This window comes from Nannobrachium achirus (genome assembly GCF_963921795.1).
Source record: "Nannobrachium achirus genome assembly, chromosome: 6".
NCBI lineage: Eukaryota > Metazoa > Chordata > Actinopteri > Myctophiformes > Myctophidae > Nannobrachium > Nannobrachium achirus.
In genome coordinates, this window is record NC_137815.1 from 49,482,530 (window position 1) to 49,506,319 (window position 23,790).

At 42.0% G+C, this 23,790-nt stretch overlaps 1 protein-coding gene across 1 annotated transcript in view; it reads left to right on the top strand.

The window, feature by feature from the left end:
- Positions 1-23,790, top strand: part of LOC308287144 (receptor-type tyrosine-protein phosphatase gamma-like) — a gene marked incomplete at its 5' end in the record, with an annotated part of 474,731 nt that overhangs the window by 313,769 nt on the left and 137,172 nt on the right. The window contains 2 exon segments of the mRNA XM_080728264.1: positions 4,871-5,053; positions 16,568-16,716. Coding sequence (XP_080584390.1) covers positions 4,871-5,053; positions 16,568-16,716 — 332 coding nt within the window.

A 23,790-nucleotide genomic window follows, 5' to 3' on the forward strand; every position in this document is an offset into this window, starting at 1 on the left:
AGACAGAGATGCAATGGCAGTTGACAGCATTTTGACAGAGCCCGGCTTGTGTGTGCTTGCGAGTGTCCTTGTGTGCGTGCAAGTGTGTGTGTGTGTACTTAATATATACAAAGTTGACTATCTTCGTCAACTAGCTAATGAACAGTAAAGTAGCACACAAGGACACATTTTAATACATTCACTTATTAACATTAACTGGTTGTCAGTATGTACTGTGTGTAACAGGCGTAATACTGAGAGGATGTGTGTCAATGAACGAAGGATTTGCTGTACTGTGTGTGTGTGTGTGTGTGTGTGTGTGTGTGTGTGTGTGTGTGTGTGTGTGTGTGTGTGTGTGTGTGTGTGTGTGTGTGTGTGTGTGTGTGTGTGTGTGTGTGTGTGTGTGTGTGTGTGAGAGTGTGTGTGCGTGCGTGCGTGTGCGTGTGCGTGTGCATGCGTGCGTGTGGAGGGGTGATGATACGCTGTCTCACCAGTTCTGTCTCAGCTCTGTATAAACAGCAAGGTGTTGGATAGAGCCGATGTCACATTGTCAGATTTCAGCACAAGCCATGGCATGTCAGGCCTACCTCTCTCTCTCTCTCTCTCTCTCTCTCTCTCTCTCTCTCTCTCTCTCTCTGTCTCTCGCCTCCCTCCTCTCTCTCTCTCTCTCTCTCTCTCTCTCTCTCTCTCTCTCTGGCTATCATTCACTCTATCATTCCCTTCACCTCTCCTCCCTCTCCATCTCTATGTCTGCCTCTTTGGCAATCTGTGGCTATTTGACTGTCACTCTGTGTCTCTCTCTGTTTCTTTCTTTTTAGTCTCTCTCTTCGACTATCTCTCTGGGTTGCTCTTTCTGCCCCGGGCTGTCAATCCATGGACACACACACACACACACACACACACACACACACACACACACACACACACTGTCAGAGCATGTCTCTCCAGCGCACGCCCGCATGCACAGTCGCACACACATGCACGCACACACATGCACGCACACACACAAACACAGAAAACACTGGCACATACACAGAACTCTGAGAGTGTAGAAATGGCCCCTTTGAATCCAAATAGCTCTATTTGGGTCCATTTTAGTCACACTATATGAGAGTTATATGAATGCAGAGGATGTCACTGTGTATCCACACACATAATGCCGTGACCCTCATGCACACAAACGTCTGTATTTGTCTCCCTCTGTCTTGCCCACTCTCTCTTTTCTGTGTGAGCGGTGCGCGTACACGCACTCACGCGCGCGCGCGTACGTGCACACACACACACACACACACACACACACACACACACACACACACACACACACACACACACACACACACACACACACACACGCTCATCTCCCTACCTCTGGTGCTTGTGTTCCTCAGCTTGCCAACGCAGTGAAAGATGCTTGCTTGTAGAAGCAGGGTTGAGTATGGGGTCAGTAGTACACATTCCAATATCCACATACTGTATATAATAGCGCAAATGGCCCGTGGACAAAAATGGATCCGGTGTTTCAAGGTGCAAGCAGTAAAAGGAACACCTCACATGAACCCCCATAAATATTACATCTTCTACTCCTCTGTGTATGCAGCACCAATAGAACAAAACATATTCTGTGCCTGTGTTTGCATACATGTACCTCGTTTATTTGGTAAACAAGGTTTGACTGGGATTTATAAATGACTTGGGTACAGTAGGGCATTAACGACTTGTGATTTTTGCAAGTCGACTTGACTCAGTAAAAAGTTGAGTTGAAGTCGACTTTATCGTTTGATGACATCAATACATCACACACACGACCCCCCAATTATTTGGGGGGTCCCCAGATGATTAACTCAACTGTAAACAAACCAATGTAAAGTTTAAGTGTATTGAGGCTATCTTCACATTTCTAAAGTCACAATTTAAGGACTTTTTAATACCTCTAAAATGACATTTAAACATTGTCATTGTCAAATATATAGAGGCAGAAATTGTGAAAATAGCCGATCTACATGCTCACAACGCGAGGCGTTGTGTCCATGTAGATCTGCTATTTTCACAATAGAACTTTTTTTTTTTCTTTTCTTTTTTTTGTAATAACTTCGACTTTCGACTTTCTCTGATGGGAGTCGACTTGTGTAATGAAGTTGACTTGTCGACTTTTTCGTTAATGCCTTAGGGTACAGTATGTTTGTCCTTGTTTGATTTCATGTTGACATCAGGTGGTTTCAAAATCTACGGATAGAATTCTTACATTAGGTGTTGAAGAGTGGCTGGAATTATGATTTGTTTGTACAACCTATACCCTCAAGGCAGTGTACCTCAGTTTCTTCTGCAAACACACGTCAAATATGTGTGAAATGTCTGGGAATGGAGTACATTGACAGTCATAACCTTGACAGGCTATATTAAGTACAGAAAGTGTGTGAGACTGACATGGCGACAGGGCTCACAACACCTGTTGATCAGCCTGATGGCCTGGCTGTGGATGTGGACGGCACTTAGCATAGCTGTGGCATCATCCACCGGTCTGAGTGACGGTAGTGAACAGATTATGGCGGCTGTGGTGAGTGTCTTCCATGAACTGCTTATTCATGGCTATCCACTGCTTGGCATACTGTATACTGAGTATACAGTATGCCAGGCAGTGCAAAGCCATACCTTCAGCTCAGGACGTGCCCAAAAGGTAGGCTAGATTGTGATCTAACAGTAGATCACAAAGACTGTGCAGGTAGACCACATGACATGCCCCTAAATAAATTATAATTAAAATATAAAGAAACCTATCTATAAACAAAAAATCAAACCTCGGTTCGAATTGAAGCGGTGAACTTTTATTCTATCTGTTCTAGAGCTATGAACTCTGTGATCTATACATCTATACAGTTATGGACTCCGTGATCTATTCATTCTTTATATATTCTGAATTCTACATTCTTTATATATTCTGAATGAATATATAAAGAATGGAGGGCCAAATTATCATGTGAAGCTTGACCAATCCTCAAAGTATCCATTCATCAGACCGGGAGGGACACTACACACATATTCTGGACAGATAAAACCTGTTCATTCTGAACTGAAATGGCCATATATGGACATGAGGTGACATACATTGTGTTTTTGAAAAACCCTGTTCATTCTGGACTGAGATCACCATATATGGGCGTGGGACACACAAAGCCACTCATAGGAAGCGGTTTTCACCGCTTCAAAAATCACAAAACTCCTCTTTTTGATATCTGTCACTTGAATGAAGGTGACTTGCTTGATTGACGCCAAGAAGGTCCTGTAAGCTCCCTTCACAAAAGTCAATAGCATTACAAAGAACCCGAAGACTTTTCCCCCCAATATTTCTGAATTTCAAGTGTGTTTGTCTTATATGTAACACCAGTGTCGCTATTCCAAAGCCCCGTCAGGTAATTTTTTTTGGTGGGTAGATCATTTTGAGCTGGTCATTTCAAGAGTAGCTCTTAAGTCAAAAAATCAAACCCATGTTTGAAGTGAGCGGTGGATGAGCAGTTCATTTTGTTAATCTATACCGTGTGTGTGTGTGTGTGTGTGTGTGTGTGTGTGTGTGTGTGTGTGTGTGTGTGTGTGTGTGTGTGTGTGTGTGTGAGAGAGAGGAATGTGTGCATGTTTGTGACTCAACAGCGCAACTTGGTCAACAGAGGTATTGTAGGGTTGCGTGTGTGTGTGTGTGTGTGTGTGTGTGTGTGTGCGTGCGTGCGTGCGTGCGTGCGTGCGTGCGTGCGTGCGTGCGTGCGTGCGTGTGTGTGTATGTGTGAGTGACTCAACAGTGCCACTTGGTTACCAGCGGCATTGCAGCTCATGCTACAATAGTAACATACGGACGCAGTCAAGGACAGGAGACGGTGTGACCACCGTTCAAAAAGTGTGGGCAGTGGGCACCCCTGCTGTACAGTATACTGTATAGCCTACTGTATGTCCTGGAGGCAGGGACTTTCACCTCAGACCATGTGCTGAGCCATCTGCACCACACCCTGTAGCAGTTTTCTCTAGACACTCTGCACAGTAGCCATATTAGAATGAAATTTGCACTTCAGTACTTACTAGTTCCTACACAGGTGTTAACAATTATGCTAATTAAGGTTCAAATGAACCCCTAGGGGTCCATTTGGTTCCATTTGTACACATTCAGAGTTATGGGGGTCCTTGAAATTAAAGGTTTCGAAAACCACGGTGCTACACTAAGTGGAACAGAGCCTTCATTAGAATCACTGGTAACACCTGTGAAGTAAGGAAGGAAGATGCCCAATGTCTTTCCGATATGGCTGCTGTGCATAGAGTCTAGCGAGGGTGGTGCGTGAGCCTCTTTTTTCAAACGTATTTCCCGTCACGGTCCTCCACGCCCTTCCTCCCCTTTCCTCTTTCTCAAAAACAAGCAACTCAACAAGCGCTTCTCTTTAAAAAAAATATATATATAATATAGATAGATAGAAAGAGATCAAGATATAGATATAGAGATCAAGAAAGAGATTAGATATTGCAATTTTAATGCAGTTAGAGAGCTTATTTGTCATCACGCATTGTGGTCATTTGAATCTTTTTATGCTACTTTATCAGCTGAAGGCTGAAGCGTTTTTAATTAGGCTACATGTTACTTTTTAATATTTTAGCGTTTTAGCGCTTCTCTTCTATCAAAGAGCAGCGCTTTTTGTGCCGCTTGTTTTTGGGAAAGAGGAACGGGGAGGTGGGGTGCGAGGGACCGCGACGGGAACTGCATTTGAAAAAAAAAAGAGGCTTGCGGGTGGTGCAGCTCCCATACCAGGGAGCGGGTGGTGATGCAGCTTGTCAGGGTGCTCTGGAAGGTGCTGCTGGAGAACATCTTGGGGATTGGACCGCATCATCACTGACAACGTCTGTCATGTTTCTTTCCTAGGTACATACGGGCCAGACGAAGGCTGGGCCTCGGCTTACCCAGAATGCAGAGAGAGGAACCAATCGCCAATCAACATTGTGGACCAGGAGGCCAGAGTGTCCACAGAATATCAGGAGTTGACGCTGGAGGGCTTCGATACAGAATCCTCTAATAAGACATCGATGAAGAACACTGGCAAAACAGGTACAGTAGAGCCTAATTTATTCATCATAGCATCCCATATAAGGTTGGGCTGTACCATCCTTGATACTTAAATCTGTATTTTATATTACTATTTACAGTCATTTTAAGTTGAGAAATGAGGAGGTAAATTAATGCTAAAAATCGTCACCTAACATATCGTACTGTACCTTACTTTGGCTGACTTACAGCTCCCCTGGTATGTTACTATTTCTGGGATAGTACTGTGGTTTTAATCACTGGGCTAGCTCTCACTAATCAATATCATTTGTAATAATTAACATCCACAGTCTGGGCACAGAAACGCCACAGAAAAACAGAATGAGAGTCATTATGTTCCATTTTGTGGCTATCTTTCTAATCGATCACCAAATGTTTCAGTGAACAGCAGACTGCACTGTAGCATGCACAGACAATATGCTGTATAGGTGTATACTGTACTGTACATAATCCTGTCTCATATTGGCAGGTGTCTGCATGCCACAATATGCTGCACTACATCCTCACATGTGAACTGAACACGACAGGTGCAATATGTAGCGAGCCATTTGTAATAAATTGTGCACAGCCAGTTCTCATTCAGACATGATGCATCCATATTAGTAAAACTGACATGGCAGGTGTCCCTATCTGTAATATACGGTGCACGGCCATCTGCATTCAAGTCGTGCGACATCTCTCGGATTCTCCTTGTCAACCACAGGTATTTTTCACAATTTCAGCCTGTCACAAAGATGGATGATCCTCCCCCCTCTGTGTGCAAATGGAGTTGAAAGGCTTTGCCGAGCAACAGGCCACAGGTGGCGTGTGTCACTATTGACAGCACTCAGAATGCAGCCAGCCACCCAATTATTGTAATACCAGAGTTATGCTGCCCCCGAGCACAACCGTGTGTTAGCTGGAATTATGTTTTACATGCAATCATTTGTTCACTTTGTGGTTTCTCTCAAATTTGGCTTGGGATGTCATTGGATTTGATTGTTTTTGTTTGAAATATAAGACCATTAGTGGATTTCTGTCTACTGAAATTGCAATCAAAATACACTTGTCTTCCCAGTACTTTCACAGCGCCAACAGCCTCTCACATACAGTAAACACTGGACTATGTGGTAGATTAAATCACAAACATGTATTATCATCATATATCATATTATTTACTCCGTAATTATGTGCATTAAAGAGTTTAGCTTAAAGTTGTGGCTGTAGAGATGGTGATTGTCCAGGACTACGAGAATACACTTATACTGAGTTGAATGGAATTAAAGTCTGTACATCATCTATAAAGTCTTACATACAGTACAATAAATAGCTTGCACAAATAACCTTATAAGTGATAGGATAGACTATAACAGTAAGCAATCATTGCTATGGGGAGGTTGGTGTTGGTGCAGGGTTTCAATAGGAAGCTGGCTCATTGTGTAGGCTGACACAGTGTATTTTCTTTAATAAAAAAAAGATAGTTCCGGTCCTTAATTATGATTGGCTGAGACGCTTTCAAAGCCATGGTAAAATGCTCTATAAACACACCCGTGACCACATTACATCAGTATTACTGTGCCAAGCAAATTGTTTCAAAGTGTCCGATTTTATTGTGAATTTTGATTTATGAAAACATTTTAGGCGAGATATTGTCCATGCAGTTGCTCAATATTTATTCATTTCACATTTAAATTGTCTAGTTTAAAAGTTTGGGCCCTTTCATGCAGTTCTAGGGGAGTCCATCTGAATATAAATGTTGCATAACAACTGTATTGTTTGTGCAGGCAGTCATGGACTACTTTCTCGTATAAATTATTATTGTAGCGCAAATGGGATATGGCTGTGATTTTCACGTTGCCATTTTATGACCGTTTTATAAAAGAAATAAGCCCAGAGGCAGGCTGTGGTTCACATTGATTTGAGAACAACTGAGGATGTTTTGGGTACTCTGCTCCATGTCGTGCCTAAAAACAACTCTTGGGGTGTACAGTATTGCTTTAATAGTTCACATGTTTCACATTGTACACAAGATTGGCAACATTTATCTCCCCGATAACCCCCTTATTATGAACCCTTATTATGACCATCTGAAATATATTCGACCACATTTTGTTCTAGACAAACGTCACTGTCCAGCAGAAACCTTGTATCTCCAAGTTTCAAATGTGTACGTTTCTTCGTAAAGTAAAGCCCTGCTTCATCATACAAGACTGCCGCGCAAAAATGGTGAAAATAGCCAATCTACAAGCACACAACGCCTTGCAATGTGAGGCGTTGTGTGCTTGTAGATCGGCTATTTTCACCATTTTTAAATGATAAATACAAAACGAACTGTTTTGGACATATAAGGTTTCCACTCGTCAACGACAATATATTTTTGTCCATTCATGAAACATAAATAAATGTATTTTTTCTGTATGGGCAGGAGTAGAGCTGGAAGTAATAATCTTCCAATTGTGTTCCGTGCAGTTGTGCACACCTCCTTCATGGTCGTCAGCTGACAGCCAATCAGCCACAGAGCGGCGTGGGCAATATGTTGCGGCTTGTCCTTGGCACATGGGGACAGGACCGCACAACCACTCTGTGATGGAGGACGCCGGCATGCTTTCAATTACTGATGAGTAAAAATCAGACCATGATGAGTCGGGCTCTTTCAGTTGCCATGGGAAGAACATGAATTTGTAGGGCTTTCCTGATATAGACAGAGGATGTTTCCCATTTATTAAGGACGGTGGTGATTGGACCAAAGGACCTTGAACTACTCAGCTTAGAGTTAAGACTTGAGCGATGAAAGCGGGGGGGGATGAGCTGGTGGGGTTCCTCTGGAAGAAGCCATTCCTCATCTCGACCTTTTTGCGCGCGTCCAGCTCCCGATTGGTAGGAACATGCTCTTATGTAAGATCATCCGATTGTTAGGTGCACATGGACTCATCGTTCTTGGTAATGAAATCCACCTCGGTTCGGACGCGAGTAGCCTGATGGATGAGTGGCCGAAGGTAAAATACAGCACAATGGATGAGGGGAGGGAATGCACCCCCTGTGGGGGCGCATATACTCACAATGAAAGGGTCAGTCTTATAGAGAGATATAGAGCCACTTGGAATGCCTTCCCTCTGCCACGAAGCCCCACTATAAGGTCACATATTGTGGGGGTGATGTTCAGCAGGGACAAGTCAAGTTGCTGTAGAGCAGTTAAAAAGAATAGCCGTTAAAACAAAAATCTATTAGAAACAGCTGCCCAGTCTCTCAGTACACGTGGGACTACATGGTCATGCACAGAACAGTATTAACACAAATGGCCTGTCACTGTTCTCTCTCTACGATTTTGTCCCTGAAATAAATCTATGAGATAATGCAAATATTAGTGTAACTAATGAGCCGGACAAGAAGTAGAGAATTCTCAGCATAGGCTTGTTCTTTTTCATAGACACCTGTAGCCGTTGCCGCTACCTCCGTCTCATTACTAAGGAATGAATATAGATATGGGGACTGAGCAAACATCCTCTCCACATTCCAGTCGTTACACTATGAGTGAGCACCATGCTGCCGGGATGAAAAGGAATCCATTTGGATCAGTGCAGTTAGCTTAATCAGGCTAGGCAGCGACAGTGTGTGTGTCATCCCCTGTGGGAATGGACCGCGGAGCCGACCTTCAAGGAGCTTGTATCGCCAGCACTGACTAACACCTGAAGGGAAGAGATGAGAGGTAGCAAGAGAAAGACACATAGAGGGAGCCTTCAAATCCAAGAAAAAGAAAGAGAGAGAGAGATAGAGCTGCTGGTAGATTCTTCACATTTACACCTATACCGTGTCTCTACGTTTATTTCACAAAATACCATAGCAGATCGTAGTCACAGAAGCTCCAGTAGCCTACTGGTGCACCATGCGACATAGAGGCTGCTTTTCAAATTATAGTGGTGCACACACATCCAGACATTTCAACGGGTGCTCGATCAAATAAGATAAACTGTGAACAAAAGGAGAAAGGCTGCACGCCGTCTTGAATGCTCCCAAAACAATGTATTGTCATAAAGCGGTCAAAAAGCATAATGTTTTGGCCTCTTTGGCCTGGCCACAGAGGCCCAAATGTTGTGTTCTTCAAATTAGAGCATACTGACATCGATAACGCAGTAGAAGTTGTTGTCAGAAAGATCATTGTGAAGTTACAAAACTAATATTATACTAGCATAACATAATGTAATTTCACTCTTTCCCTTTTCTCCTTCGCTCACTTTCTTTTTCTCTCTCTCTCTCTCTCTCTCTCTCTCTCTCTCTCTCTCTCTCTCTCACAAACACACACAAACACGCACACGCACACACACAAGCATACACGCGCACTCAAACATAACTTGGTGATAGCTGTCAGTAGATTTTATAGCCTACATTTAGAACAATAGCATACGCATACATTTTGTGGTGTTGTAATTCATTTAGGCAGGGGTAATTGTTTTAATTCTGCTATTCTTCCGCAAGACTAGATCAAGACTTATGTATTGCCCATCTACGCACAAAATAAAAATGAATGTATATGGGTTTTGTTGGGCAGATTTGAGGTGATGCAGAAAAGTGTGCAGACCGTGGACACCAGCTATCCCACGTACCGGCTGTGCCATATGCACAGACGTTGATTCAGTTATGACTATGGCGGAACAATGCCCCCTCATTCCGTGTCCGTACCTTCTCTACAGCAGGCACGTGCACACATAGACATCAAAGGGGGCTTGAGCCCCTGCCCTTTTACCTGTCTGTAAAAAGTGCCCTCTTCCAGACCATGAATGCAGTTTTTACCATGGTAAAAGAAATGCAAATGCCCTCTTTCCATGCCATACCTGAAGGCAACATTCAAGAGAATTGACTTGTCCAAACTCTCCTGAACTTGAATGCAGCATCTTATGTTGAAAGAATTGTCCTCAGAAATCCATGCACCACATCTCTTGTACTGACTGGATTATGCTTAGTCCAGTGTTGTATAACGCACCGAAAATAGCCGACCTCCAAGCTCACAACGTGTCGCGCTGCGACACGTTGTGAGCTTGGAGGTCGGCTATTTTAGATATTTCTACCAAATGCCCTTTTAGAAATGTCAGCCCCTGCCTCTCTAACATTCTCTGCACACCTGCTCTACAGAATTGTGAAGCAGAATGTCCCACCAGGCTGTGGTGGGTGGGCGTACAAAGCAGTAGGATGAGGACCACCTGCATGAATAGGCAAGGCTCAGTTCAGCGGTACTTTATTGAGTATCGGGAAGCAGCAGAATGTGGGGAGTCAACTAAAAGTTCTAGCCCAAACAACAACTGCAGAGCACAATAGCGCACAGCTTCTGCTACCTCATGCATGGCTCACAATACAAATGTCCCTGCATTCTGTCATGAATTATACTGTATGTCTCGATGCTCTGCTATTTATAGATGTCAGCTGAGGTTTTATCTGTGGAATGGTCACCTGGTAGAGATGATGGGAACTGTGTGACAAGGGTTAGAGAGGAGAAGGGGTGGGAGATATATTTTCATCTATCCCTTATGCCTAAACTACTTTTCCTTTGTTTACTATTTTGAAAAACATTTTAAAATAGTTTTAACTAGCCGATCTACATTGACACGTTGTGAGCTTGTAGATCGTCTGTTTCAAGTATTTTAAAATGTTTTTCAAAATAGTTAAAGGCAAAGATGTTTAGGGATAAGAGGTAAAGCACGGGTGAAAACAGGCCACTGTTTACTATGCAAGACTTTCCCCACAAACTTTTGACTTTTGACTCCTTCGTCTTTGCAACATAGCATAGACATTTCATGGCTGGGAGAGGGAAACGTGTTCATGGTTGTGTGTGTGTGTGTGTGTGTGTGTGTGTGTGTGTGTGTGTGTGTGTGTGTGTGTGTGTGTGTGTGTGTGTGTGTGTGTGTGTGTGTGTGTGTGTGTGTGTGTGTGTGTTTAATAAAGGTAGAAGCTAGGGGGTGTTGAGCGAGGTTATAGCTTCCCACAAGCTTATGGAATAAACCTTTCAAGAAATTCATGAGGATTCAAGCCCTGGAAAACATTATTTGCATCGATTGAGCAGGCTTTATTTCCATGCGAGCCCCATGTTTACACATTACATTCAGCCGACCAAGGTTTTTGGAGCTTAGCATCTAATTCCTGCTCTTCTCTAAATGTGCCTCGTACGCTAATGTGAACCATTAATGAAACTCCCTGGGCCAGACTCCCATTTGCAGCACTAACTTAGAACTCCCGACCAATAATAGCAAATGTGGGGTAATGCATTTTATTATTCAACTCAACTGAACCTCAAATATATATTTATTATTTAACAGACCATAATCACTGTTACAGTCTCAAAGGGTTTACAGACCCACATTTAGCAAAGGAAATAAAATGACACCCGCTGTCCTTAGACTTTCAAACGGCCAAGGATGGGAAAATAAAATAAAGAGATCTCAGGCGGGATCACAGAAGAGCTGCTGAGTGGACCATATCCAAGTGCAAAATAAACAAAACAACAAAGCTATTACTGTTAAATGTCCATGCTTGCAAAGTTACAATAATTAAATTGTACACAATATAACTTGTAGTATATTCACAAATTAAACAAAACACAATGATGGTCAATGAAGGGTCAGTGCCTAATTTATACTTAGTTGTGCACCGGTGTCGCACACCGAAAATAATCAATCTACAAGCTCTATGACTCAAGTAGATCGGCTATTTTCAGGGAGCAATTTCATGTGCAAACTAGTGTGACTCAGGTCATGGTTCGCAAGACAATTTCCATATAATATGGCTCTGTTTGACATAGATTAGTTGAGGACACGCGGCCAAGAGTGGAAGGGGAACCACAGGAGCGTAGTAGCATGCGTGGGGTTGGTGAAATCCATGAGGCATTTACTGTCAAATAGGGTGCTCCTGCATGATGCAGATATTCTTCCCTCCTCACACTATAGCGGGATGTCTACTGCTGCTTGAGCCCCTGCCCTTTTATCCGTATGTAAAAAAGTGCCCTCTCCAGACCATGAATGCAGTTTTCACTATGGTTAAAGAAATGCAAACGCCCCCTTTCCATGCCATACCTGAAGGCAGCATTCAAGAGAATTACCTTGTCCCAACTCTCCTCCTCCATGCAGCATCTTATGTTGAAATAATTGCTCTCTGTGTAGACATCCATGCTGTTACGCCACATCTCCAGTGTTCACTTGATTATGCTTAGTTCAGTGTTGTATCAAGTACTGAAAATAGCCAACCTCCAAGCTGGAAGTCTGCTATTTTTAATATTTTCAGCTAAAGGCCCTTTTAGAGATTTCAGCCCCTGCCTCTCTAACATTCTCTGCACGTCGACCCTGGGCCTGGGGTCCAGCAAAAGTTAACATAGCATCAAAATCTGATGCACCACTTTTAACATAGATTGAAAATCTGTCAAGCTCACAACGTGTTGCGACGCAACTTGCTGTGGGCTTGCAGATCTGCTAGTTTGCATGAAAACATTTTGAATATCTTTCAATCTTTTAACCCTGGCACAAAACATGTTCAGATGGGTGCCGTCCACAGGCAAATACATCTTAATTTGGGGGTCCCTCAGGCAAACAATGGAACAGGAGCGCACACCAGTAGTGAGGAAGCGCTGGGCACGGGAGGTAAACTGTTTCAAAGTAAGGAGGTTTTAACGTTTCGACATGGTCTTCTTCGTGGTAATGATTTGGGTGGTCCCTGACATGAAAAAGCTTGAGAAGCACTGGTCAACTGCATGTCGTCGTTGTCGGGTGGAAACCTTGTATGTCCAAAACCTTACCTTTTTATGGTTATTATTTTGAAAGCGATATAAAGTAGTGGAAATAGCCGATCTACAGGCACAGAACGCCCCGCAACGCACATGTCATGCAGTGCACATGTTTTAATGAGTTTCTGCTGCTTTTCTATGATTTTTTTTTTTTGTACTCTCACATTATGTGTTCCAATCTGTGATGTTCTGAAAGGTTTATTGTCTCCACCAGCCGAAGGCATGGGGAAGAGTATGTTTTCCCCTTCGTCCGTCCGTGCGTTCGTCCGTGCGTCCGTGCGTCCGTGCGTCCGTGCGTCCGTGCGTCCGTGCGTCCTCGCAGTTTGTGTGCACCAAATCTCAGTCGCCGTTGGCCCGGGCGCTGCCAAAGTGAGCACACACATTCCCTGGATGCCAATCTAGAACCTCTGCCCTAAATTTTTCAAATAGGCCTTTTCTAGCGCCACCTAGTGGCCGATGTTTGCAAAACACATTTCTGTGCACTACTCTTACAGATTTTGTCCAAAAATCCTACAAATCGGTAGGCAGTATCTCGACAGTCATGTGATCGACACGGATCTGTCCAATTTTGCATATTCCATCCTGATTGGCTAAGATTGGCTTCCAAAATTTGTAGGATTGAGACGTTTTGAACAAAATGCCTCAAATCCCAAACGCAAAGTGCAATGGACCAATCCCCAATCACATACACACCCATTGTAACAGTTACAATGGGTGTGTATGTGATTGGGGATTGGTCCATTATCATGAAATTGCGCACACACGTTCCCAAGAAATGCCACTTCAAATCTTTGAAATCAGCCTCATGGTGGCGCTATAACAGGCCGATTTGTGGTTTTACCTATAACTCCACCGATCAGTTTCAAACTTTGTAAGCACACTCCCTAGAGGCTAAGGATAAACCTTTGCCCTGAATTTCTCACATCAGCCTTTTATAGCGCCACCTTTGGGCCGACTTATGTAAAACACATTTTTGAATATTACTCCTTGAGATTTTATCCAAAAATCACGCAAATCGGTACACAGTATCTCTATAGTCATGTGATCAAGTCCAATCCGTCTGATATTTCATATTCCATCCTGATTGGCTAATATTGGCTTCCAAAGTTTGCAGGATTGCTCCGTTTTTGAACAAAATGCCTCAAATCATCAACGCAGCTTGCGATTACTGTGACATTTGCCACACATATTCCCACTAGGTCAAGGAACAAATGCTACCTTTTTCACATTGGCCTGTTATAGCGCCACCAGCAGGTAGACTTTAGCAAAACACATTTTTGGAACACAATGCTTCAAATCATGCATGCAGCGTCCGATTGCCATGAAAGATCTAAGGTGAAGAACATATGCCACCCTTTTTACATTGGCCTATTATACAGTAGCACCACCAGGATGCACAGCCTGGTGGAGACCTGTGCTCGGAAGAGCACTGCTTCTAGTTCAGCTATGCAGCCACATCACTCCATGACATTTAGGTAATCTATACCAAGTGTAGGAAGATTCTGCAGATTGTACCTGGCTCATTGACATGTAGTTCACAGTCAGTGACATTAGGAACATTCTGGTGGTACGTGCATTCCAATCTTTCCCTACTTTGTGAGTGACTGAACACCTTTGTTTCTGGCATGTGTAGTAAACAGTGCGTGTAGGTTCATCTGTCGTCAATTTGACATGAGCGTATAGGCAATGATCAAATCGCACATCTGATTGGCATACAAACCCATATTTCTTCAAAACTATAGCCTGCTTTTGTGCAGAAACCTTGTATCAATGTTTCAACTTCGGACAACGTAGATCGGCTTGTAGATCGGCCATTTTGACTATGTTGAAATGTTTTTCAAATAATAACTGTTTTGGACAAAGTTTCCAGGTTGTACAGTATGTATACAGTAGGTATTTCCAAATTGTTTACAATAATGGCATTAACAAGTGACAAGATTACAGTCTAAGCAAATGAAATCATGCAATTAAAAACAATGTAACATATTTACATTGTTATAGGTTAGTCATCTATTTAAAACGACCATTCTCACGTTGTGATTGATGACATATGAACGTGTCATAAATCACACGTCGGCCCTGTTGAGATCATTTCTGTGGTTGTATCTCCAATAGTTTCTATGATAGATTGATAAATGAGTGTTATTATCTTTACTTGATTGGCAGTCCTGTCAATAATATCGATTGGAAATCTTGATTCTATAACAGGAATAACATATAAATGAATCCCAAGATTTAGTGTTCACTTGTGTTCTTTAAAAAAAATCAATTTGTTGTGATGTGAGCTGTTGCAAGAAGTGTAAGAACAACCTCCTCACTGGAATCTTGTTATCCAGCATTTAATTTTTATTTGCTTTGTCCTACCAACTTTCAAAGACAAAATGTGACATATACTATTAAATGTTAAATGTTTTAGAAATGTTATAAAGGGGGAAAATAAGTGGGAAAGCAATCATTTGCCAGCTGAGTGAACCAGTCTAAGGTGGAAGAGTCATGTGGTACTTGAGAGAAGGTCCCCACCTTCCATCTCTGACCACCCACGTAAAGTGGACCCAGTTAGGCACACTTTAGTTTGATTCAGTTCTTTGACTTGGCCGAAGTCTTGTTGAGCTGACAAACCAGGTCACTCATTTTTGCTTGAGCGCTTCCTCTAAACGGGGACAGAAATCTCTGGTGAAGAATGAAATGGAAGCAGCCGTGAAATTCAATCAGAGCCAGAAATCTCTCTGACAATGGGAGCAGTTATTTAAGGTCGCTCTGGTTAATGGAACACGGGGGCCCTCTTAGAACCATTTGTGAATGTTCGAATTAGGGGCCCCTTAACTCCCACTATATTTCACCAAGAAGCGGTAGAATAACAAAGGACTCTGCAAGGACGATTTGCAACGGTTGAGGAGATAGATTTTTATAGACAAATTAGCCCCTCATTATAGACCTTGTCTTTGAGGCTGTCAGAAAGACCGAAAGTGTCTTGTGTAATATTCAGCACATCTCCCTCAAGACAAATCCAAAAATGTTAGCCGACGATTAGATTTAGCATGTCCTCGGGACCTGTGTCTTTTCCCATTCCTTTTAAAAAACAATTATGTTTCATGCATGGGTGAATGCTACAAACACCCTTTTCAACTCATCTTTGACATTTATATTCACAGTATACTCAAGAAATGAATACTATGTTTTCATCCTCTCACAGTTTCCAAGATCTATTTAATGTGTTAAAGATGATGTTCAGTGAGGTATAACCAGGGGCGTCACAAGGGGTAGGAAAATGGGACTGAGTTACTGGGGCCCAAGGTGGAGGGGCCCTAATAACTTTATCTATTGAAAAATAGCAGATATACAAGCTCACAGCGCGGCACCGAGTGCCGCGCTGTGAGCTTGTAGATCTGCTATTTTTGAAAAGTTGTGAAAATGTGTGAAAATCTTTGAATATATGTATTTTTTAAGCGAACATTTCTAACTCAAATTGTGCTTCTGGGGGTCCCTGGAACTAAATATTTTTGAGATCGGGGTCCGTGGCCAAATACATATCATCTTGGGGGTCCTTGACATAGGTTTCTGGCACACATTTTCACGATTTTTCAAAAATAGCAGATACAAGCTCACAGCGCGGCACTCGGTGCCGCGCTGTGAGCTTGTATATCTGCTATTTTTCAATAGTTAACATTCATGGGGGGCCCGCAGTGAATCCTTGTACCCAGGGCCCAGAATTTGGTGTGACGCCCCTGGGTATAACCATTGACTCTGTACTGTACTTTCTGTCTGTCCCTTTCCAGTGGCCATAATGCTGAAGGATGATTACTTTGTGCGGGGAGCAGGCCTGCCGGGGAGATTCAAGGCAGAGAAGGTGGAGTTTCACTGGGGTCCCAGCAACGGCTCCGATGGGTCTGAACACAGCATCAACGGCCGCAGATACCCAGTGGAGGTGAGTGGTTGGAACTGAACAACCCACTGTTTTTTTCCCCCCGTCTGACACAGGGGGAAAATGTGTCCCATGTCCGACATTGGAGTTATGGGTTACATGTAGAATAGTTTATACGTAAGCAATAACGGATGACAAGGTCTCCTGATTTTGGGAAATACCAGAGTCTGTTGTTTTCCTATAACGAGACACCATGCATTAGCAGGCTTGTATGGTCACTTACAAAAAGACATATATTTGACTTAAATTATTGAGGGAAGCATCAAACAAGCTGTGTCGTAATAATCATTCTAGTCCCACAGACAGCTGCTACTAGGGATGGGTATTGGTAATAACCTCGGGATGCGATACGTATCACGATACTTGGGTCACAATGCGATTGTATATATATTGTATATATTGCGATAAATATGGAAATATTGCGATGCGATAAATATTGCTTTTCTCAATTCATACTGGAAGGCAAACTAGTTCTAGAGGAGTGGAGTGTCAGGACCGGACTTCTACCATTGGTTTCTATGCATGAGAACAGAAGTTGTTGTTTTTTTCCCCCTCCAAAAGTATACTGATACTACAGCCTCGAGTGTCGATACAGTATGGGAAGAACAACAATTGTGATATAATGCAATATCAATTATATGGCCGATCTATTACTATTGTTATGGTTAGATGCAATTTCATATCATGACCACTGATTAAGAACTGCCACCCAATCAGAAACTAGTATTTTCTGTGTCCATGGTGTAAATTAAATTAAACTTTGTCTGGTGAACATACATTTAATTAGATTTTATGTTTGTTACTGGTTTGAATCTGGATATTTTGAGCAACGGATGACAAAAAGAGTGCTTGATCAGAAACCACATAAAGTCACAGACCCATTCCAGACACAAGCATTCTATTCTGGTTCATGATCTGTGTCACATAAGGTTCTCTCATTCCGGCGACTCTTTGTTGTTTCTCACTAATGTATTGTCTGGGGGGGAAAGCATGAAGAAACTTTCTTCAAAGAGGAAAGAAAATGACACGAGGACGAGATCTAAGGGGAGCGAGAATTTAAAGAAAGAGTTGAGACTTGTGGAGTTGTGAGGCTGAACTTCATTGGGATATTAAGCAGAAATGGTTCCCCTTACTTTTATCCCCAGAGCAGCACGCCTAGAGACAGAGAAGAAAAAGAAAAACTCACCAAGCTCGTCTGCTTCTCCGTCTGCATCAAGGGAGAGCAATACCATTGCAATACTTATTTTTACGCCGTTGCATACATTGCGGTGTCAGTTGCCGCACTGTCGGGCAGAAACCTTGTATCTCCAAAGTTTCAAATTTGTGCGCTTTTTCTCGAAGTAAAGCCCTGCTTCATCAGACAAGGCCGTCGCACAAAAGTAGTGAAAACAGCAGATCTACAGCACTTAACGCCTCACGCTGTGAGGCTTTGTGTGCTTGTAGATCGGCTGTTTTCACTAGTTTAGTTCATTTTTTTTAAATGATAAAAACGGTTTTGGACATACAAGGTTTCCACTCGACAACGACGTTATTTATATACTTTTTCAAGCTATTGTAAGTGACCTGCCTGAGGTCAAGGTGGGATGAATGTAATGGAGTAATCATGCCATAAGCAGAATATTTCCCCTGGCCAATAGGCCATTTCCCTTTGGATAAGCCACAAATATGTGTTGGTAATATGGTTTCGTAGAGGCCGAGGGACACCATTGGTGCGAGGGAGTATGAATTAGACGATGTTGTGCGAGACAGTCCTTCATAGATGGAACAAACACACCTCTGAAGGCTGGATCTCACCCTTTAAGCTTGATTTATTTTTATGGGCATCTGGCATGCAGAGGCACTCTTTTAGCATCAGTAATCAACCCTACACACCAGCTTGTGTGTGTGTGTGTGTGTGTGTGTGTGTGTGTGTGTGGGTGTGTGTGTGTGTGTGTGTGTGTGTGTGTGTGTGTGTGTGTGTGTGTGAGTGTGTGTGTGTGTGCGTGTGCGTGTGTGTGTGTGCGTGTGCATGTGCATGCGTGTGACTGTGTGTGTGTGTATGTGTGGTAGGAATGGAACAAAATCGTTTTTGTGCAGGTGTTTACTGGGCGGATGTGTGCGTGCGTGCGTGCATGTGCGTGTGAGGGAGGGATAGATGGAACAACAGAGTTTGTGTGCAGGTGTTTACTGTATGGATGTGTGTGTGTGTGTGTGTGTGTGTGTGTGTGTGTGTGTGTGTGTGTGTGTGTGTGTGTGTGTGTGTGTGTGTGTGTGTGTGTGTGTGTGTGTGTGCGTGTGCATGTGCGTGTGACATGTAAATGTCAGCCATCCCTGTGTCTGGGCCCAGCCCAGAGACCAGCGTCTTTGCAGCCATCTGCCAAATAGATGAATATGTATCATTTGACATTTGGAAGATCAGCTTACTGACAGTTGAGCTTGATTTCATAATCCCCCCCGTTGAACTGTGTATCCTTTCTCAACCACTCCATAAAGTTATAGACTGTAGACTAGAGGACCAACTTGCACTACATTGTGTTACAGTCCAGTCAAACCACACAGAATTAACGATTCTTCTGGCCATAGGGTGCAATTTTCAAAATGTCCTACTGTTACCTACTACAAATAATATTAACATTGAGTGACTGCATGTTCTTCCAGGGGTAAAGTAGCCCTTTAAAAGGATAGCTCAAACCCCCAAAATGACTTTTGTTTCCTATCGATTATTCACGCCATGGAGACTTGCATTAATGGATACTTTTTGTTTTTGTCGTATTCCTAAGCCAATAATTTGAGGAGACTCTTTGTGTTTCCATAGGGAACAAAGCAGGCAAAGCAAATTATTGGGAATTGGGAATGCGAAAAAAAACAAAAGAATATCCATGAATTCAAGGGGTGAGGGGGTAATCAATAGAAAGGAACTATCCCTTTAAGAATGAACACATCCAGCTAAAAACACATTTACCCAAATATTCAAAAATAGGCTATTCTCACTATTTGTTGTATGACGAAGGACATAGGGTTTTAATTAGCAGTTGACCACTAAAGGCTGAAAGCGTCCCTTTGGGAGAGAGGACTTGGCACAGAGAGACACACTTTAAGCACTCTTCTACTGATTGCTTATTTAACCAACAATAATGCAACTGAGAAACGGATTAATTTGAATAAACACTGTTGGCTCAACCAGGTCAACTAGTGGGCGGATAAACTGCATAATTTTGATGTCCTTGGAACCTTTCTGTTTTTTCCTCATTGTTCAGTCCAGTAATGATGCTTTGTTAGACTGCATAGAAGAATCATAGTGGTAAAAGACAGGACTGCTTTCATTCGTTGTTGACTATTATGCCCGCTGAATGGAGAAATGTCCTGCCAGAAGAGCCCCAGCATGAACCATGACATGAGACATGAGTGTGTGTTTGATTGCTTTAGCCTGGTCCATGGTTCAACTGCCCTTGCCTGGCCTGAGAGAGAGAGAGAGAGAGAGAGAGAGAGAGAGAGAGAGAGAGAGAGAGAGAGAGAGAGAGAGATTGTGTGAAAGTGCATGGGTGGATGGAGAAATGTAGTATATATTGTGCTGATCAGAGCAATGCTCATAATTAGCATACGGTACCTGACAGGCAATTGGTGTCAAAAAGCCATTTGATGATGTCATTAAGGAAGTGAATGTGTATGTGTGGGTTGGGGCGGGGGGTGGCAGCTGCTCTGTATGAGTGTGTGTTTCTCTGCACGTCAGTACGTGGACTGTGCATACGGGGAGTGGCGCAGCTCCCTTAAATGCCACCCAACCTTTTGAATGTCAAGGGCAAATTGCTCAAGTCTTGCAGCAACCTTTGTCCCAGTGAAAGTTAATAGAATTTTCATTTGATCATAGGAAATATTACATTACACTGTGAAGGGGAAAAATATATAAGTTTAATTTAGAAAAGAAAGAAATGAAAATTCTCTAAAAACACAACAGACCAAAACTAGCAGAAAGAATGACCTCCAGTGAAACCCTCAATGAGAACATTTAGGGTGATTGCTAGTGATGTTTCAGTGTGCTGGTCTTCATGATTGATTGATTGATTGATTGATTGATTGATTGATTGATTGATTGGAATAGTTGGTTTACTGCAACCAATAGTACATAATTCATCCAGATACAGTATTCACTGTTAGTAGACTTTCTCTATCTGTTGATAGTATACGTATATTCATTCTATACTGTTGATAGACTTGTACACATTTCTTACTTTCATTATTACCGTTGTCTATATGTATACAGTTACAGTCTATCATTAATAGTCACTGTATTTACTGTATATTCATTGATTGACTTCGTAGGCTATTCACTCATTCAGAGATCCAGTGCAAAGGCCAGCTGATCAGTGTTTTATTTGTATTTATATTCTTATTTATTCTTACAGTACTTGATTCTTACTCTTAACTGTTTTTTCTATGACCCCTGAATTTCCCTCTGGGGATCAATAACGTTGCATTTAATCTCATCTTAGAACAATATTAAAAATTGAAGACAGTGTATGTGGGGATCCTCAGCCACTCAGTGTGTGTGTCTGGTGGGAGAGATGAAGAGTGTTGTTATATAGCCCCAGTAGGCAATGGTGCAAAGTAACTAAGTAGTACTGTACTTAAGTACAATTTTGAATTATTTGTACTTTACTTGAGTAGGCCTATTTACTTTTACTTCTACTCCACTACATCTCTGATCCAAATATTGTACTTTCACTCCACTACTTTTATTTGAAAACTTTATTTACTAGTTACTTTGTAGATTTTTGCGGACTTTTACTTGTACATGTATTTCTACACTGCAGTATTGATACTTTTGATATTCCACTTTCAAAAAAACTTTTTGTCATTGTATGGTCTAATCAGGCTTGTATGAACACCCTGAACAGTTTTTAATTTGCTTCATTCAGTATTTAGATATTTGATGTAAATGTTACCAGGCCCTCCAGGCCCAGGGCCTCTCCCCACACACACTCATTGTAACTTCAAACTCCATTTTAACCATGATAGATTCATTAAAAACACCCATCATTTTTTCTGGCGACTCTTACTACCCGAGTCCTAATACGTGAGCAGGCCGTGTTTTTTCCATAACGTTTTTCATGTATTATTTATATATTTTTATTGTGTTTACTTTTTTCCATTTTCCCAAAGGATTATTAAAAATACATGAAACACATTATTGAAAAAACACGGCCTGCTCACGTATTAGGGGGTTAGTATGAGTCACCAGAAAAAATAATGGGTGTTTTTAATGAATCTATCATGGTTAAAATGGAGTTTGAAGTTACAATGAGTGTGTGTGGGGAGAGGCCCTGGGCCTGGAGGGCCTGGTAACATTTACATCAAATATCTAAATACTGAATGAAGTAAATTAAAAACTGTTCAGGGTGTTCATACAAGCCTGATTAGACCATACAATGACAAAAAGTTTTTTGAAAGTGGAATATCCCTTTAAGTAAACAATTTGAGTACTTTTTTCCACCACTGCCCCTAGGTTTTGTATGGGCCACGCTTCACTCAGTATACCAGTGGTGTTGATACGGTGCGGAGACCCTGTAAGCCAAGGCAAGCCAAGCTTTGACGTGTGAATACAAATCCAATCAATCGACTGTATAAAGAAATGATCCAATACAAAGGAAGGAAAACCATGTGGGTTAGTTTTAGTTGGTGCTTATCATGGGATGCTGAGCGTGAACACAGGCCTAAATATCATGGTTGAGAGAGAAAGAGGGAGAGAGAGAGAGAATGAAAGAACAATTGTGGAAAATGTTTTGAGTAGAAGGGTTTTTGGCTCAGCTTTTGCTGTGAAGTTTGTTTTTTGTTAGAAGTCTTTACTTGGGCACTTCAAATAGACTAACCAAGTAAGTAGTAGACTCTGAGTCACCTCTTGCAATAAATGTGCAGACATGAGTGCTTCAGTGTCTGGATAGTACTGTATATTTAAAGTGTCCAGGTATATTTAAAAAAAAAAACATAAATATTTTACATTCTAGCCAATCTCCTCATCAATCTCAGAGGGCAGGTTACCAAGCTTACCTGTTGACATCTCCTTCAGTAGAAAGATGTAGCTGCATGGTCTTAAGGATTAGACTCAACCTTCAGTAATTGTGATGTGTTTATGTTCAAATCTCTACAGTATATTATGCAATGGATTCTGCTACAGGCAATACTTAACAAAAAGCCTGAATCTAGTCCAATTGTTGCTATCTTTTAAATATTGTTGTGTGTAATATTGTAGTACAGTAAAGCCCTTTGCACACAGGCGCGTTTAACCGCACGGATAAAACGGACAATATCATTTTTTGAAAAGAAAACAATGATTCTCTATGACCTCATGCACACCGGCTCCGAATTAGCCGTGCGACGAGTGGCTGCCGCCGTGCGTTTTTTTCTCGATCGAACCCAGTTCGATTTGTGCGTCTTGTCGCATGCGGTAAAAAACTCATCACTCCTTTTATGACTCCTTTTTGGATCCGCAGCGCCGATTCCGCACAGCCTTGCACACCAAATCCAATGCGTTTTATTCATGCCGCAAACGAAAAAAACGCAACTCTCCTGTGTGCAAAGGGCTTAAGTCTGATTATAATACTACTACTATAGAGTTTACTGTATGTTTTAATTTCATTTCATTTACTCTCTTTCTTTCCTGTGCTCTTCCTTCCTTTCCTTTCCTTTCCACTCCATTCCATTTATGTTGCCCTCTGCCTCTTACTTTCCCTCTGGAGTCTGGACCTGTCCTCAATCGCTAGCCACAGCCCTTTTTAAAATTATTTATGTTGTGAGTCTGGTGTCGTTGTTGTCGTTGATTGGAATTCCAATCAAAGTTCTTTGAATGCAATGACAGAATTAAACTGATTGCAACAGTTCAAAACAACAAAGATGGTGGTAATGGTAGCAGATACTGTACAATTGATGTACCGTAGCTGTTGCAGGTGTTTTGAAATATAAATAATGTTCAATATAGATATTCTTCAGTTCAGTATCAGTATATAGCGTTACTTCTTAGCAATCAAGTTGACCAGTGTTGCATGACAACGACTTCAATGCTCTACGATTTGTTATGGTGAACTAATTGCTGAGGCCTTATTC